The sequence below is a fragment of the Melospiza georgiana genome, chromosome 20, assembly GCF_028018845.1.
Source record: "Melospiza georgiana isolate bMelGeo1 chromosome 20, bMelGeo1.pri, whole genome shotgun sequence".
NCBI lineage: Eukaryota > Metazoa > Chordata > Aves > Passeriformes > Passerellidae > Melospiza > Melospiza georgiana.
In genome coordinates, this window is record NC_080449.1 from 11,175,717 (window position 1) to 11,193,933 (window position 18,217).

Genomic DNA, 18,217 nt, shown 5'->3' on the forward strand with positions numbered 1-18,217 from the left:
GGGCACGGAAATCCCAGCTCAGCTTTCCCGGAGAGAGGGGCACCGGCACCCGGCAGCCAGAGCCCCAGAAAGGCAAGAGAGGAGCCTTTGCTGCTTGCACACATCAGAAAGCACCGAGGCAGATGCAGGGAGAGGAGTTCTCTTACTGGGTAATAGAGAAAATAGAGGAATAGATACATATCAAGTACTCAGAAAAATAGCAGAGCTTTTTTCAGTCCTAGATTCAAGAGCCATTAATAGCACTGGCTCAGAGCACGATGAGGAATATTAAATCCATGATATCCAGGAATCTGCCACAGAGATGAGGGGAGAGCCATTAAAGTGCACAGTGTGCCGTGACAGAGGTCAGTGTCATTCCAAATCATTATTTAACCAAGAAAAAGCTCTTCTTTCAGGAGTTCTTAGTCCCACTTTGAGAGAAGATGGTAACAGGTTTTAGCTGAGGGGACCAGTTTTCACTGATGTGAAACCATCAGTGTGTTCTGATGTTTTCTGGGATTTGTTTTCTGTATTCCAGCCACTTCTAACAAGGCTCTTCAGTTCACACAACTGTCCCAGCCACCGTTCTTGGAGCTGCAGAGAATTGTGTGGCTCTAAGTGGTGCTTCAGGTGTGCTTTGCTGCTTTTAGGCAGGGGCACAGTCATCAGAAACACACAGAACGTGGTGCTTTTGTACCACCGGAGTCACCTGAGAGGGAAACAAAGGCACTGGTAAGAAGCTGGCTCAGTTTGGTGTCATTGCTGTAGGTATAGACTCAGTTGTTTAATTCGAAGTGTTTGGTGCCAGAGTGTAGCCCAGAAGGCAAGTAATGATCCCAATTTATTTTTTTGTTCTGTATGTAAACAGTTAGATAAGGGAGAGGGGTTTTTACCAGCTGTAGTTCTGTAAACAGCGTCCTTAATTGTCTGGAAAGGTCATGAGAGCATGAGAAAATGTGAAACTATTTCTGCTTGGAGCATGAAATGACTGGGGAGTAGATCAGTGATTCTGATGTGGAAGAGTTGTGGGTATAGCCAGGGGAATTGCTGGGCTTTATGGAAGCTTATGAATGTTTAAGCCAGAGATTCTAAGATGCAAAAAGAAATAATTTTATTCTAAGATAAGAAGCAGGGGTGGCATGGCTTCCCCTAGGCTGGAGAACGCCCTCTCTGTGTTCATTAGCTTTGCTTTCAGAGGAGTCTGCTTGTTCAGAGGGCACCAGCACCTGCCCTTGACTTCTGCCTCATGACCATTTTCATTAAGAGTCTATTTTATTGCCTAATAGAGGTTTGGTTTTTAATTAATTTTGTGTGGTTCTGACATTGCTGTAAGGGATCAGCTGGAATTCACAGGGTCAGCAGGGCTCTGGGTGATCCATTTAATAAATGCTGGAGGTACCTGAACCCCAAAGGATGCCCTTTGGTGCCTGGTGCATTCCTGGGCCAGCTGATGGGAGCTGGAAGGGCTTTCATAACCTCCCACAGCCTCTTTGTCACTGGAAATCAGACATTGTGGCATCTCTGCTTCCCACTCAAAGTTCTTCACGCCTTGTGAAGAGGAAAGTTGGCTCAGCTCAGTGTTTATTATTTTCTATCGCTGTCTATTCCGCTTTTTAAAGTGCCTCTATTCCCTTCTAAATCCCCATTTGGATTCAGACTAAAGATCCATCTTTTCTCCTGGGCTCCTGTGGCCACCCAGAGCTGTCTGAAATGTAGATTTTTCTGCAGCCTCTCCTGAGTATGTGGAATCACACAGACACTACAGATACCTGTTCTCCAGGGATTGTTCTTAATTCGTCAATGCTACCGTGAGCCACGTTAAATCACTGTCACCGCTCCTCCTCCTCTCCTCTCTCGGGTTTGTAATAAGGACTTATTAGATAATGCAGAAATTAGAGGAATAACACCTAAATTCATTAAGCAATAAAATTAATTCACGGCCTGTAATTGTAGGAGCAGGAGACCGGTAATTCCTGTTCGCTCCGGTTTCACAGGAGCTCCGCCCTGGCAGCGGCGGTGCCGGGCAGTGCCCTCTGGGGCCGGGCCGGGCGGTGCCCGCTGGGGCCGGGCCGGGCGGTGCCCGCTGGGGCGGGGCCGGGCAGTGCCCACTGGGGCGGGGCCGGGCAGTGCCGGGCGGTGCCCGCTGGGGCCGGGCCGGGCGGTGCCCGCTGGGGCCGGGCCGGGCGGTGCCCGCTGGGGCGGGGCCGGGCGGTGCCCGCTGGGGCCGGGCCGGGCGGTGCCCGCTGGGGCGGGGCCGGGCGGTGCCCGCTGGGGCCGGGCCGGGCGGAGCTCAGCCCCGTGCCCAGCCCGGGAGCGGCCTGACCTGCAGGGCTGCCCGTGGCACCTCCCCACCGCCTCTGGGCTCTGGGGAACTTGGAGTTCCTGCATCACCTGCAGAGGAGCTGGTGAAGTTTTGTTGTGCTCAAAGTCTCCCCTCCATAGCCCATCCCGCGGCGGGAGCAGAGCAGGAACCTGCGCTCTGCGTGTCCCGGTGCTGCTGCCTGCTCTGGCATTCCAGGCATTCCTCCCTCTCTCGCTGCCTCTGATGAAGTCATCACCTCTCCTTCTCTCCTTCCCGGCTCCTTCCGAGTGCCATGGCATGAGCGCTGCTCACCAGCACGGCTTCCTTCTGGTGAGTTCGGGAGAACATTTCTCTTGCTGACTTCTCTCCCAGCGCTCAGGTCGGACCTCCCTTTGTTGTCTGGAGCTGGAGCAGGTTCTTATCAGGAGATCAACTTGCTGGGAAGTTCCTGCTTGTTGTTATTCCATCCAGCAGCCTCGCTTTGCTTTTGTTCCCGCTGTCTCTTCCACTGGCTGATCCCTGGAATTGTGCGAGGGGGGGAGTGTGAGGAGAGATGAACAAACAGGAGTTAAAGTATTTTATTCTCCATAATGACAGTGTAATCCTGATGATCTCTTGGACTAGTTGGGATTCTCAGGAGCAGGTAATGCAAATGGAAGAACACCTCACTAGCTAAGTGAAAAGTAAACAGTAGTAACAGCTGTTTGTGTGTTTGTTACACATAACAACCCGCTTGGAGCAGTGTCTGGGAAGTGGAGTCATAGGAGGCAGTGATGTTGGGTGGGTTAAACAAGAGTTTGGGTGCCAGGAGCTGCTCACAGCCTGTTCTGCTGCTGCCCTGGAGCCCTGGGGAGATTGCTGTGCTGCTCCATAACCATTCCACAGCGTGAAAATCAGGCATGGAAGAGTGGAGTGAGGATTAATTATTCTGTCAGTTCCAGTGCCTTGAATAAGTTAACAAACCAAATGTGTTTATTACTGTACAGAAAGAGTTTCAGGAAATACTCATAAGCCCGAGGTCCTAAATTATTGTGCAGTGTTTGCAGTGCTGTGTGTCCTTGTGGCAGTGGGATGTGTTCAACTTAAAAACCTCCTGGTGCCCTCCACAGCCAACAGGTGTTGGTCCAGCTGTGTGGGGATAACCTGGGAGAGCTTTCAGGGGCTTGATAATTTCAAGGAAATTTCTCTTTGAAGATCTTACTCTGCACAGGGGGAGACAAAAAACATTGCAGTCTTCTGTAAATATTTGGAAAAGCAGGAGGCCCTGTTGTTTATTTCTCTCTCTCCTGTGTTGTATAACGTGGATGAGCCCTGGGCCCTCTGTGCTATTGAGAGGTGACACAGAATTGCCCCCATGTCTGTCCAGACAGAGTTGGAAGTTCAGGAGAGCTTGGGAAGAAAAGGCCAAAATCAGACGCTGAATCCGATCCCTTGAAGCTTTCTTATTTTATGCACAAGTGGGCAAATGTGACAGAAATGACAGAAAATGAGGCTGGAAGGGATTTCAGGAGGTGTGTGGTATCTGTGTGCCCCAGGAGAGGGGAGGAAAGGCAGCCCATTGTCCCTGAACCTCCCTGGCAGGGAGAGCTCTCCCTCTCTCTGTAACTGTCCATGGCAGGATGGGACTGCTTCCAGTGCCTAACCCAAATATCTTCTGCTGTAAATGAAGACATTTCTTTCTCAGCCTCTGGTGACTGTGGAGAGTTTTTATTACTGGCTTACAGTGCCCTTTTCCATGGCTCTGGGCTTGCCATGGCAGCGTGGCTGATGCCCGGCCTGGGCAGAGTGACCCAGCCTGAGATGGTGCCTCCAGCCTTGAAGAAGTAAAAAGGGCACTTAAACCTTTATAAATTCATACTGCTCACCAAGTGAATGCTGTACATTCCTGGAGTTACTAATTTACCTGTAAGCTATTTTTATTAACCTTTAAAACAAACAGCTCCCCTCATCCCCTCCAACACCCACACCCACCCCTCCTTCTGGTTATTTCTGGTTTCTTACAGAGGGTTTTGTAACATCTCTCCTGCAGTGAAACCCACAGTGCTTACACAGAGCTAAAATGAAGATTTGACTGCAAACATTTCATGAACCATAAGTTTAATAATTATAGGAGGGTTTAGGTGCTTAGCCAGCTCTGTGTTTGGTCTCAGGTCACAGTGATGTGTTTGCTGGTTCTGCTTGGGGTGTATTTTAATGATGAAATAAGAAGCTAAACTGGGGGACTCTTACCCCCATACAGTTGTTTGGGGCTGGGGAGCACATGGGGAAAGTAATTTCTTGTAGCTGCCTTTCACATAATGCCATGGTTCCTGTTTTCCAGCCAGGTGTGTCAGAAATGCTTTAAACAAGGTTCATTTTTCCGGTCATTAAGAAAATGCAAAGCAGCTTCTTCAGTTGTCATCTCGAGCTCACTTTCAAAATGCTGGAATCAAGTAGTTTCTTTATGACAGTCCAAAAACAAAAGAAGGTTCAAAGGAATGGGGTGGGAGCCTGAATCTTCTGAGAGGAGATGACACCAAAGGGTTTTACTGTTTGAGATTCAAAGTGCAGCTTTCTGCAGACAAAGTGCCCCAGCTATTTGAAGGCTGGCTGGAAGCTGGGAAGGCAGAGCTGCTGCTCTGGGCTGGCTGAGTTTCACACAGGTTACGTGGCAACCAAGGAAGATGTCACCGAGCCAGCACCTCACCCCATCCATGGCTGGAATCTCAATCTGCTCTCTGGAGTGGGTTAAGACACATCTCAGGAATGGTGGGGTGGAATTGCTGGTGGTAGTTGTTTCTTACAGTCAGGCTTTGGCAAGGGCAGAACCTTGCTGAGGAGACAGTGGCCATGGAAATGCTTGCCTAAGGAGGACTCTGGAATGGTTTTGGGAAGGGAAGGTTGTTTCAAGGTCTGAGCATCACTGAATGGCAGCTTGGGAATAAATCTGTTTCTCTGAGTTCCATGGTGTTTTCAGAGAGGGTTTGTGAACTGAGGAAGCACCACCTTACGATGCTGCAGCTGACCTGTCCTAGCATCTTTCTAAATCTCTTCAGTGTTGAGCATAGGTGTTAATTTTACCTTTTCAGCCCCCTCCCTTGCCAGCAGGGAAGGAGGTAAGTATTCCTATCCTCTTTTTATACCTTATCAAAAGCAGGATTCCATTATTTTTTTCCTGGTTCCAAAGCAAATTGCTGGAGGAATTAGAGAGGTAACTTCAGCATCCTGTGCCTCTAACCCCATTAGCAGTTTCCCCGACGAGGATCAAATCCAAGAGTGCACGGGTCTGTACTTTGCATATAATTCTCACTCATCTCAGTGCAGTTTCTGTTTACTCATCTGCAGACTGGAAATAATGATAATGCCAACCTGTCAGGCATTATCTGAAGCTTACAGTTGTATAAAAATGCTAATTGTTGAAGGTGAAAGTCCTGCTGGTGGAATGTTGCTCCAGGCAGGGGAAGTGCCTGGGGTGGGGTGGTCGCGCTGCCTCACTGGGAGGGAGACAGCACACAGTGCAGGGGCTGCTGGCCCTGCTGGGCTGTCCCTGTGCTGGGTTGGTGACTGTCCCTGTGCTCTGTCCCCAGAGTCGCCCCCGGAACGCTGCGGGCAGAGGCGCGGCATGCCCAGCGGCATCGCGGAGAAGAACCCCAGCATGGAGCCCGCCGCCACCACGCCCTTCCGCGTCACGGTCAGTGCCTGCCCCTGCTCCTGGGCCCTGGGCTCCTGAGGAGTGGCTGGGGGGAAAGGAACCCGCTCACCCTGGGAGGAGTGCTGTGTGTGACCCTGCTGTGTGTGACTGGCTGCTCCCCTGTTTGCAGGGGATGGCTGCTGTCAGGCACTGGTAGCAGCCAGCAGCTGGCAGATGTGTCCTGGCAGAGCAGCAGGGTTTGAGTGGATCTGGAGCTTCACCTGGGAAACTTTCCTGGAGAGGTTTCCTTGGTGAGTCCTGGTGCAGTGTATTCCTAGGTGCATTTACCTGTGTGCAGCTGTACAGTGTGTGCTCACACTCCTACAGAGAGAAAATCTCCTCTGGAGGAACCTGTCATTACTCACAGGACACCTGCCAAGCTGGGATTGCCCAGAGCCTGGGATCTTGTCCCAGCAGGAGCCTGGAGCAGCCATCCACTTTTTCCATGGCTTCAATCCCTGTGCTTAGAGGTGTCACTGGTTGTTCTGTACCATGACTGCCAGAGGTCTTGGTGCTCCATGGGAAGGGCAGTGCTGTGTCATTGACAGTCAGGAGCAGGGACCCCAGGAACGGGATCTGTCAGTGCTGAGCCCTGCCTGGCACTGCCCGGTGTCAGCACTTTGAGGAGCAAGCACAGTGTCTGGGCTGGCTCTCAGCACACACAGATATTTTTATTTTTATTCCAAGACACAAATGATCTTGCAGCAGCTTTGCTCCATGCAGGTTTTCTCTGCAGGCCACACCTTCTTTACAGACTCAGCTGCTGCTTACCAAACTCAGGGAGGCAGAACCAGAATTTCAAAGCAAAGACAATGGTGCAATCTGAAAAAGAATAATCTGAGCACACCCAGTTCACCTGGGAACATTTGCTTTGGTGAATGAGTCATGATTAGCAGTTTGGACAAGTAGTTTATTTTAGTTCTAGAAATTGTTCTTCCAGCCATCAGAACCTATTGATTTCAGTGAATGAGTATCATTGAACTCTAAACAACTACTGCTGGTTGGTGAAAACAGCAAAACATGATGGGAAAATCTGGATTCTTCACAAGACAGAGGACTTGGGAATATTTCTCGTAGTGTCCCTGTAGTCAAAGAAAAGGAAAAGCACTTTATTCCTTTCCAATGGCATATATCCTGCTTTTTGGGTTTTTAGAGAAGCTATTCCAGCTTTGAGCAGCTGGTGATGGAACAGCTGATGTGGGATGCAGTTCTTTGCTTTAAGCAGCTCTGTTACTCAGTGTGGATTAAATAAGGGCAGCCATCACAGGGGTAATACATGACATTTGTCTTCTCTGAGTTCAAATCCAGCCTTATCTCATTTCTCCCCTGCGCCCCCTCTGAGTGTCACTGCATTAATATGAATGGCTTCATTAGGTACAGTTGGTGCTGCTGCCCAGCCTTCAGCAGATGTCTGACTTTAGAAATATATTCTCCCTCACCTTCCTTCATTAACCAGAGGAACATTAGCAGTCAGTCCACTCCAGCCACTGGGAATAGTAATTAGTGCCTTAGTTTAGTGGTAATGGGATTATTACTTTTGAGCCTGCTGTTGTAGGTTTGGAAATTGTAAGCTTTTCATATTTTACAGCTGATTGTTCTTCCCTGACATCTCCATCCTTCTGCTGTTGAGTCTCCAAGGGCCTGTGAAGCTCAGGAGCCATTGGTTTCAGCTATTTTGGCAGTGTTGCATTCCCAGATGCTTTCTTTCATTTCAAAACTAGAGCAAACTAGGGTGGAAATTTGGGAACTTCCCTTCCCATGCAGAAGTCTGCCAGGCAGGTTACAGATAATTGGGCATTGTGGTTTTTGAAAACAAGAACTCCTGTAGTTTTGGATTGTAGAATATAAACCTTGAAAATCAAGTCCTGTCCTTACCCCTTCTCCTGAAAGAAATTTTTAATGAAGCTTCTTAAACTTGGAAAAATCTCCTCTAGTCCTGGTTATCTCATGCTGTACAGGAATTATTTTCCATGTAAATCCCTCCCTTCACTTCCATGCTCTCAGAGCTCTGTATGGGCTGATGCAGAATGAGAAATTGGAGGCTCCAGCCCCAGTGAGGCTGGACCTGAGCTGAGCTCCTTGTCCTGATCCTGCTCTCAGAGCCATGTTCAGATTTCAGTCTCCACTTGCAGTGGGCACGTGGCAGCAGCTGCTGATGCTGCAGGGCTGGGGACACCAAAGTGTCCCTTCCCCATGGCCCTGGTTAAAGCCCTGCTTGTAGGAGAAGGCAGAGAAGCATTTTGCCCCTCTGCATTGAATCCCAATAGCTCCAGGTGTGGGATGGGTTAAAGCTGGAGTTTGTGGGGTATTTTGTCAAACTCAGGGGCCAGAAGCTGGGCTGGCTGCTGAGTGCCAGTGAAAGCCCTCCCTGTGCCCCTTGCAGGGAAGTGCTGCAGGGGAGCATTTGCTGAGGCTCGCTGGAGGACTCACTCCCATCCCATCAAGCACTGCCATCTATTGACTCCTTCTGTTAGAGCCCAATTTCCTTCACTAGCTGGGAGAATATCCCAGGCCAGCAAAGCCCAAACTGCCAAAAAACTTGAGGAGGCATCTGTATTCTCTCTTTTACTAGACAGAATTTAGGATTTCTTTCTCCAGTCCTTTAATCCTCAATTCTAGCATTAATAATTTGCTTTCCAGGAGCACCAAAACCACTTCAGGGCTTCTTCTGGTTGAAGCCACATTGGCCTCAAAAATCCCCCAAAACCACAGCAAAACAGTTTTTCTTCTCCCTGTAACATGAACTTGTTTTCCTGCAGTTTTCCTGCCTGGTTGGGCTCAGTACACAGCTGAATTTGCAGTGATCCATCATAAGCTACTCTTACAGCATTCCTCCATCTATCCTGGTTTTAATCCTTGATAAATGAAGTATTAAATACTAATGGCAGTAAATGGAAACTCCTGGAGAGATGAAAGTGAAGAGCCCTTCTGCCATTCCTCTTCACTGAACATAATCCTAAATAATGGGAGCCCAGTTCAAGCTGCTGTGGACAAGATATTGAAGGATTTTTTTTCCCCAAGTTTTTGCCTGTGCATAATACACTGTATTTTCTTCCCCTTTTTTTAAGCAGTCATGTGATATATATTATAATGATTTGAGAGATTCTTTGGAGAATTTATGTTCCTGTATTATGTGGAGAGTGGAATGGCACTTCCCTCAGCGTGATCACCCCTCTTTAATTGAAATGTAATTGTTTACTAAACCATTGCAGCTCAAAGGGAAAATTACTGTCATTTTGGTCTGTGGCTGCATACATTAAAGCGCCCCTTTTGCAGGGATTGAATTTTAGGAGAATAGGAACATTATCACAGATGATATACAAACATAAAGCCATTATCATTAAACTGTCAGCTGCAACTGACTTTGGGTAACCAGTGCTAGTGGCAGCAAGAAATATGGAAATTACTTGGAGAATGTGTTTGTCAGCTCAGTCACCACTTCTGCAACAGGACATGCTTGGAAGCTTTGGGGTTGTGAGCATTTCAGGGATTGGAAGCAAAATGAGGTCATTTTCAGCCTGTGCAGTTGTTTGCAGTCCCTGGTAGGATTGGCAGGAACCAGGAGGGCTCCTCTGGCCCTCAGAGGTTTGTCAGGTACCCAGCACCAGACCCTGCACCCTGAGCATCCTCTGGGGAGGGGTTCCCAGGTCGGTCCTTACCACCCTCATCTTCCAGCTGGGAAAACTGAGGGAGGGAAAACTTAGCTAACTTCAATTTGATCATTCTCCAAAGCCCAAAAATGCATCCTGAGCTGAATTTCTTCATTTCTAATTCCCAATCCTGGTGTTAACCACTAGCTAAGCTATTCCTAATTACCTCTCTGAAATCCTCCTCAGTTTCAAGAGAATTAAATATTCTCCAAATTGATGCTGTAATGTGAAAATGAGTAAATGGGTTCCTGGACTCCCAAGTCCTTGTTCCTAGGGCAGAAATGCCTTGATTTTCCTACTATCTCTGCCAGCACCTCACGTTGTCAAATTTCTAATTGCTTGTTATTTAAATTAAAGCCTTCTGCCTTAATTTTCTAAGTCATCTTATTAACGTAAATCTGTGAGTATTTTTGATCTTTAATTTTTGCTGTCCTTTATGAGACATGAGATAAATTCTAGTTAAGGTATGAAGGATAAATTTCATTTTGAAAAAGGGAATCTTTTTCCCTACTCAGTGCTCCCTAGCACAGGGGTTGGAAAGTGAACTGACTGTAAAGATATTTTTAATTCTTTGAGTCTGACCTTGTATCTTGAATTATTTTTTTTAAAGTAAACCTGGAATTTCCACTTGGGGAGTACTGGAAGGCAGCATGGTCAGAGATAGGAGGGACTGTCAGATTTCAGCTCAGAGCTGCAGCCCAAACCACTGAGGATTTATGATGTGCATCAAGCAGGAGACAAGAATGACAGGATAAAAGACATGGTGCTATGACCTGCTTCACTGAAAGGGGCTCAGCAAGGCAGGGTATGGATTTTTTCCCTTTTTGAACTGAGTATGTTCCAGGGAGGTCTCTGTCAGAGCCTGCAGCTGTCTGAAGGACAGTTTTAGAGAAAAGAAGAGCACAGGGCTCATCAACAGCTTAATTCCCACACTGAGGCCATTTCTCTACAGAATTGTGAGTGATCCTGCAGCAGTTTTTGTGGGGTTCTGCTTTTGATTGCTGTCACATTGCGGGGCTGGGACAGCAGAGGGTACCCAGGGCAGGGCTGGCTGTGCTGTGGGCACTGAGCAGGGGATGGGACATGACCTGGAGCCTTGTGAGGATCCTCACAGGGCCCAGGCAGGGCCCTGGGTTACCCTGCAGCTTCCACTGAGAGGGAAATGCCACAAATCACCCAATTCCTGTGCCCCAACACCACTGAAATGTGTTCTGGGCTAGGGCAGGAGCTCACATTGTTGCTTCCTGGGTGGAGCTTGGGTAGTGGATAAACAAGGAAAATTTGTGTTTCTGGGGAAGATAAAGTCAAATACTGGGTGGGAAAGGGGAAAACAAATGTTTCAGGAAGCTGCCTGGATCTGCAGAGGGTCCAGATTGGCACAATTCCATTGGTTTTGTTCAGCTCCTCCAGATGTTTACACTTTCTCAGCCTCTGAGGATGCTGCACTGATCCCTGTGGGCTGTGTGAAACCCATGACTCCAGCAGGGCTCAGGATCCCAGGGGAACAGCAGCAAATCCTTGGAGTGGGACAGATTCCTTGTGCCAGGGATGAGAAGGGAAGGAGTGAGAAAGCAGCTCCAAACTCCCCAGAAAGCCTGAGCAAGTTTTTGTGGGATAAACCTGTGTTGTTCTCCTGATTTCATGGCTCTCCTCAGATCCCTCCATTCCTCCACTCCTGGGGAAGCAGTGGTGTAGCCAGATGAGAAACACCAACAGCTCCCCTGTGTTTTCATGGAGAGAGCCCATGGGAGGAATATTTAACATTTAGGCAGTAAGTAGGGCTAATAGGAAATGCTAATTCACATTTCATTCTTTTGATCAGTGTATATTGAATGATAATTACAGTGATAGTACTTGGCACTTCTGTAGCACCTTTCATCTGGAGCTGTTAAAGTGTTCTGCCAGTGTGAATGAATTCAGGCTTGCAGGCACTGGGGGGTTGCAATTTATCATAATGCCTCAAAATAAATGGGAAACTGAGGCCTGGGAGGATGACACCACTTTCCACATCATTCAAAATCTGTGTGAAGCAGCTGGGGCTGTGTAGTTCTGCTGCTGGTCATCTCATAAGAGACAAAACCAACTCAAGGCATCACTATAAATGGGGAAAGTGGTTTAAACCAGCCAAGTGACTTCCCTTTACTCTCTAAAACATGTTTGTTTGGCATTTTTGTGGTGTTTTAACAATTCAGTGTACACTTGGGTGCTCTGGTGTATTTTTCTTTGAATTCCCCTCACAAAGACAGAGAAACCATCTCAGATTCTCCCTGCATTTTTCAGCAACATACTTGGATCCATCTCCATTCTTTAGAGACATCTCCTAAGGATGATTTGAACAGAAATGTTCTTTTCAAAGCAACTACAGGAAAACATTTGATATTGTTTCAGTCTCTTCCCAGGAAGCCCAAGTGCAAACAGCCTGGACTAATTGATAGGCTGTAGGGAGGCAAATGGACCTGACTGGTTTCATTTCTGTGGAGTGAATGAGAGGCAGAAGGTAAACAAACAAAAGCTCCAATTTGTTTAAACCTCTGGGCACTGAAAGCTCTCACATTGCTGGTAGCACAGAGAAAAGAGGGCCATTAGAATATCCAACATGACAGTGTCCCTTTAATTTGTTTCTGGGTCACAGATAAAGAATTGTCCTGCAGATATGAAAGGTAGGATAATAAACACATTCCATTCTCCCTTTCAGTAGCACTGCCATTGTGCTTTCAGAAAAAAAGCTAGAGTGGAAGGCATTATCTGAATCTCCTGGAGACTGGAAGATGAGTGCCCATTGCATCAGGACCTTCATCTCTGAACTTCCATTGGGGATTTGTATTGCTTTAGCTCAGGGATATTCACTATTTGCTTAAATGCTGAATTCACTGCACTGGAATGCATAGAAATGTGTGTCATTGCCACAGTCACCCTGAACAGTTTTCAATACATTTCTCCCAAGTTTTGTTTCTGAGACAGATTTTTTTCTCTAGTTTAGACTAGACACTTCTCCTTAATTGCCAGAATTCATTTTGAGCTATAATTCCTTGTTCTTTCACTGCAGTTGGTTCACATGGCACCTGTGGACTTGGGTAATAATGAGGGTGCTGTGACAGGAAGCCATGGGAGAGATGCCCCAAACCAGCAGTGATCTTGTCTGTGTTGTCACCCGTGGTGTGGCTGAGCTCTGACAGACATGGAGGAGCTCATGGCCTTTGACTGGATTGTTTGGAAGTTGTTTGGAGGTTTCCTTTCCCCTACATTGCAGCCTCGTGTGAGGCAGTCTGTCCAGGTGGTGCCACTGTTGTTCCAAACCCCGTGCTGCAGCTGGGTCTGCTCCCTGCTCCCCTGGTGGCTGCCCGGACCCAGGGCTGCGGCTGGAGATCCTGGATCCGGGGCTCTGGGTGGAGCACACTTGGGAAGATGACAATGATTTCTAGATACTTTTTTTCAAACTTTAGTTGCCATGGAAACGAGATTCCCTTTCTCCTCCATGCTGTCACTTTTCCTCAGCGCTGCACTCTGATAAGCAATAGGCTGTGTTTGTCCTCCCCACTCTCTTCTTCCCAGTGATATTCATGGCTCAGGCATCAAGGATAATTTCAGAGAGAGTGGGAAAGCTCTGCTGCTTTTCCTCAGGTGTTCAGGTGTTCCCAGGCCTGGAACTCTGCCAGAAACTTTCTTGTCTTTATCTTCCTCCATAATTACAGTGGATCATATCTTCCCTGCAACATTTTTCAAAGCACCAAGGAAATTAGCTCCAGAACTAATCATGTCTTTATTTCCTGAATGGCTCTGTGCAGTTCCCTACATGGCTCTGCAGAATGGGATTCACCCTGAGCAGTGGAACCTGTCCCTGTCCTTGTCCCTCCCTTCATTCCTGCCTTTTGCCAGGTCACCTCCATGGCATTCCCATGATGGCACAGCCTGGCTGAGTACAGAAATTTGCTTTGCATTTCCCAAGGATCCCATGGAAAAGCTGAGGAGTGATGGGTACAGGTTGCTCCTGGACAGAGGCCATTTAGACACAAGAACAAAAAAGTTTTTGCTGTTGTTAGGGGGTGGAGGAGGAGACCTTCATTTCCTTCCTGGGAAACAAGGGAGTGTCCCTGCTGGTGTGGCGCTGGCTGGGACTGAGGGACAGGGCTGGCCCTGCCCTCGGGCCCTCCAGGAGTGAAGCCTTCCTCGATAATTAGCAACCAGGTCAGAAATGATTGAGGAAGAAGTGAATGACACTTAAATCTGCCCTGATAGAATTGAAATTTCCTGCAGGGTGACAAAATTCTGCTTTAAAGATAGTAAATCCATTGCTAATAATTAGGCAAGAAATAGTGACTGCTAAGACCCAAAAATAGGATCTATCACTTGCAATGTCTGTCTTATTATTTTGAGGGATAAACCAGCAGTGAACTTAATTTTTGCCTCCAGTTCCTGAAGGATATTCTTTTTGGTTTTATGTCTTTCAATGTGAGTGTTTCAAGAGAATTGTCAGTTGTGCTGCCTCGCATCACCTTCCTCAGCACCTCAGCCCAAAATCAGACACAAAGTACGAGCTGAGGAGGGAAAGAAAAGGAGTAAAGGTGGAGAAAAAGAGCAGGGAGTAGTCTTGCCTTGGTTTTCATTTCTCTCTGAGCTTTCTTAATCAAAAAGCTCTCTGATCTGTGTGTTCTGAAGGATGGAGAAAGCATGAAAGCCAGGCTGGTACTCCTGGAAATATCATATGTGTGTTATATTTATCCTCCCATTGTAATTTTTCTCCCTTTTTCCAAAGCTGTAAGTAGGAGCTGAATCAAACTGAAATAATCGTTTTCATAAATTCTGAGATGAGGATAAATGAACTTCATCTTCAGTATTTGCACAATGTCTGGGAAGTGTGTTGTCTAGGGAGGTAGATAGGGGAAATGCAGGGCTGATGTATCATCTGAATTCCAGTTGGTATTCCCCACACCTTCACAAAAGTGAGCATTTTTGTTTGATTGCAGCTGTAATTATTGCTGAATACAAATGTTCCAATTTAAGCTGCAGAAATGTGGGGAAAGTCTTTCAAGCCAAGAGCATCTGCCTGGAACATGAGTTTCATATTTGAATGAGTAACTTTTACTGCAAAATTACACAATGAATCCCTACATTCAAAAGATAATAATATTTTTTTTTACTCTAAACACATCATCTACCAACTGCTTTTTAAAATTTATTGGCTTGGCAGCTGGTTTGGTAGAAAATGTGTTGCACACAAGGTTTGTCAGTGCAAATGAGGCAGTTGGTGTTGGTGTTCCTGCAGACTCAGAGCTGGCCATCAATGTTGTGGGGAATGGGGTTCTCCCTTCCAGGATCTGCTCAGCCCCAGAGGTTTCAGGTGAAGGTGAGCAGGGAGGACACAGCAGGACATCCATGGGCAGCTCCAAGGCCATACATCACAGTAGGGAAAGCAGGGCTGAAACACACTCATGAACCAGTTTGCTCTGCTCATCCACCCAAAGGTGGACTCTAAAAGGGAGCAGTAATGTAAAGAGATTTATGGAGATGGTTTTCCCCTCTCCCCTGTGTGTTTATTGCTCATCCTGGTGAGCTCTTTTTCCTGAAATAGAAGGGCACAATGGTTGATGCCAGCTATTCCCAGACAGGTTTTGTGCCTGGTGTGATTGTCCTGAGCCCAGTGACCCACTGGAGCTGCCCCACAGAAGCAGCTCCAAAGTGCAGCTCTTGAAAGCTCCTGGGCTCCTTGGTTTGGCAAAACCCCAAGGGACCTGGCTCAGGATGTTTCAGAGTTTTGGATACACAGCCTGTCCTCTGGGGACTCCCTTGTGCCTGTTAAACGAGGAAACTGCTCCCTCCCCCTGAAATCCTCCTGCAGGTGCCAGCCTGGCTTGGTGTCCCTGGGCCAGGCTGTCCCCAGTCCTGCTGTCTTTGGGTGCATCACTGGGTTTGCTCTTCAAGGTTACTTGCATTCTCCCTGTGTCTCTGTTTCTGCATCTTTCATCCCTGATTGCTCAATTACCCTTCTCCTACCTTCCCAAGGAATGTTTATCTGTCTTGTTGGGATGTGAAATGTTGACAGTGTGATAATTACAGAGCTGGGAACAAATAATCCAGAGTAGTGTGGGTTTGTTTTAGTAGGAGAACAAAAGAATCCAAATTGAAGAACCAAGTGATCCCTGAATAACAACAACTGTTGAAGTGTGGTTGTCATCTGGGCTCTTCCTGACCCTTGAATTCCTCCATCCTTTATTCATGTCCCACCTGTTCCCTGTCCATGTTCCATGGAAGTCATCAGTGCTAATGGGAGAATCCAGAGCCAGACTTCCCAAGGTTCCTGTTACTTTATCAAAGGCTGGGAAGGGAATCTTCCCAGAACAGAGAAGGAAGTGAAATTCTGCAAAGAAGCAGTTAGCTGAAAATATCAGAATGTCCAGAACTGAGAATTCTTTCTCAGGGCAGTGGGAGAAGACCCCTTGACCAAGGCAGTTTCCACAAGATAGGTAAAATGTTTATGAAAACGGAGCTCAAGCAGCAACCCTTTATTGGCCAGAGGTGGGAAAGGGATGAGATGTTTTGTGTTAATGTGTTCTGCTACTGCTGCTTCTCTGTGATTTGCTGATACTCACATGTGTGAGATTTGCCACATTCATAATTAACCCCCAGTGCCTCTCATTTGATGTAATTCCAGCTTTCCTGACCTGGCTAGACCCACGCTGTCCCCTGGGTGACCTGGGGGCCATCAGTGCATCTTCATCTGATTTTCCAGCTGGGCTGAGCGGGGTGTTTGCAATGACACTGCAGATCTGATTCCTCTCTGGCCGTGGCCGGGCAGTGTTGCTAAGCAGCATTTCCAACCCGAGCTGCTTCTCCCTCTCTGGGGCTGCTGGATGGGCTGGCTCCTCACAGCCCCTCATGGTCCTGCCTGCTGGATCTCCATGTTCATCCTCTGAGTCTGACCACAGAGAGTGGAGCAGCAGGGCTGGAGTTGTTATTGCCAGTTGCCTCTGGCCATGCAGTGAGTTTGCAGCTGTTTTGTCATTCCTTTGGGGTTTAGCCTAACTCCAAGACACTTCTGTCTCAGAGGGGCTTTCCTTTCCCTTTAGGATTAGGGTGACATCAGTCAGAGCAAGTGGCGGTTCCTGCTCCTAGTGAGACATCAGGGGAGGTTTAGATGAGGTATTAGGAGAAATTTCTTCCTGGAAAGGATTGTCCAGAGCTGAAACAGCTGCCCAGGGGTTTGCCATGTAAACAGGATGCAGAGGTGTTGGTTGCTAAACTTGCAAAAGTTTCATTTCCTAAGGTTTCTGCAGGTTTCTCATAAGTTTGGGGGTGTCTTCAGCCCCAAGGCTGGCACTCTCCTGCCTCCCATGTGCCAAGTTCAAACCAGCCCCCTGCAGCCCTCAGGTATCCTGGAAATGCCATTTTTGTGGAAGGGAATCCCACAGGAACCATGGTCACCTGCACTCCATCACCCCTGGCAGGAGCAGAGCTGCAGGATGGCAAAGCAGCTTACAGCACCAAAGTTCAAATCCAAAAGAGCTGGCAGAAATAAATGATATATGAAGTGTTTGAGGGGCTACAGACACTTCCAGGCCTGTGCCTCTAACACTGAACAAATGAAAAATATTTGATCCATAAAGGTCAGTGCTGTGCAGAAATTCCCTTCCTGCCCTGCTTCAGTCCAGGGACCAGTCAGGGGATTATTTCTATTCTTGGGCACAAATGGTGCCTAAACTCAGCCTCAGGGTTGTTTTGGGCTCTGCATTCCCGGGGTAGCTCAATGCAGTCGTGTTCTACAGAGAGAAGGGTAAAAATGAGCACTTAGATGTCTTTACCTCATAACAAATGGCATCAAATGTTCCCCAAAAAACGTTTCTCTTTTATTTTGAAAGCTGGGACTAACATTGGTAATTGTAGAAATGGGTAAACTCACTTGTTTGGAACATTTATGGCTATAAAAGGATGCTTAGTGTTGGCACAGTTCACTTGTTTCACAAATACAAATATTAATTATCCATTCAGTGGAGCCTCAATAAGAGGGTATTTCCATGTGCTGTGCAGGAACAGAAGAAACCCCCAAACTAATTCCAGAATTAAATTAAGTTTAATATAAAAAAATAAAAATTGTAAATCCCAGAATGAGAATGGGTCTGGTAGAAAAGATTTACTCCCAGTTTTATACCTTATCCCTGACATAGCAGAACACATGGAGACCTGGGGTGAAAGGCTGCCTTGCACACTTGTACTTTCAGCAAACATTTATTTATAGCAGTTTCCTTATGATGAGTAGTGAAAAAATTCCTGATGTCCTCTCATGTCCCCCAGAGTTGAGATTTGCTTGAACTAAAACAAAAGATGTGGAAGAACTAGAAAAATAACCCCATCTGTTCAGCAGTTCCTGTGATGTGCCTTTGTGGGGGCTGTTCTGTGTGGGTTTGGGGTGAGAGCAGAAGCCAGGTCTGGGTCTGTGCTCCTGCCTGACCATCCCAGAGCCCTCCCAGAGCCCCAGGCCAGACCCTCACTCTGCCCCAGCCTCCCCCTGTTTTCCTGGCTTAGAGAACATGGGGAGCTGCCAGGACTCTTCCAAAGAAAGCTGCTCGTGAGGCATCCAGCCTGATTTATTGATATATCATTTTTAAAATTTCATCTCTATTG

At 47.3% G+C, this 18,217-nt stretch overlaps 1 protein-coding gene across 7 annotated transcripts in view; it reads left to right on the plus strand.

Annotated features, from left to right (window-relative positions):
- DAB2IP (DAB2 interacting protein) overlaps window positions 1-18,217 on the plus strand; it is a 154,874-nt gene that overhangs the window by 39,439 nt on the left and 97,218 nt on the right. For all 7 annotated transcript variants that reach the window (XM_058037905.1, XM_058037903.1, XM_058037909.1 and 4 more), the window contains exon 2: window positions 5,848-5,951. In XM_058037905.1, coding sequence (XP_057893888.1) covers window positions 5,848-5,951 — 104 coding nt within the window. The remainder of the gene's footprint in view (window positions 1-5,847; window positions 5,952-18,217) is intronic.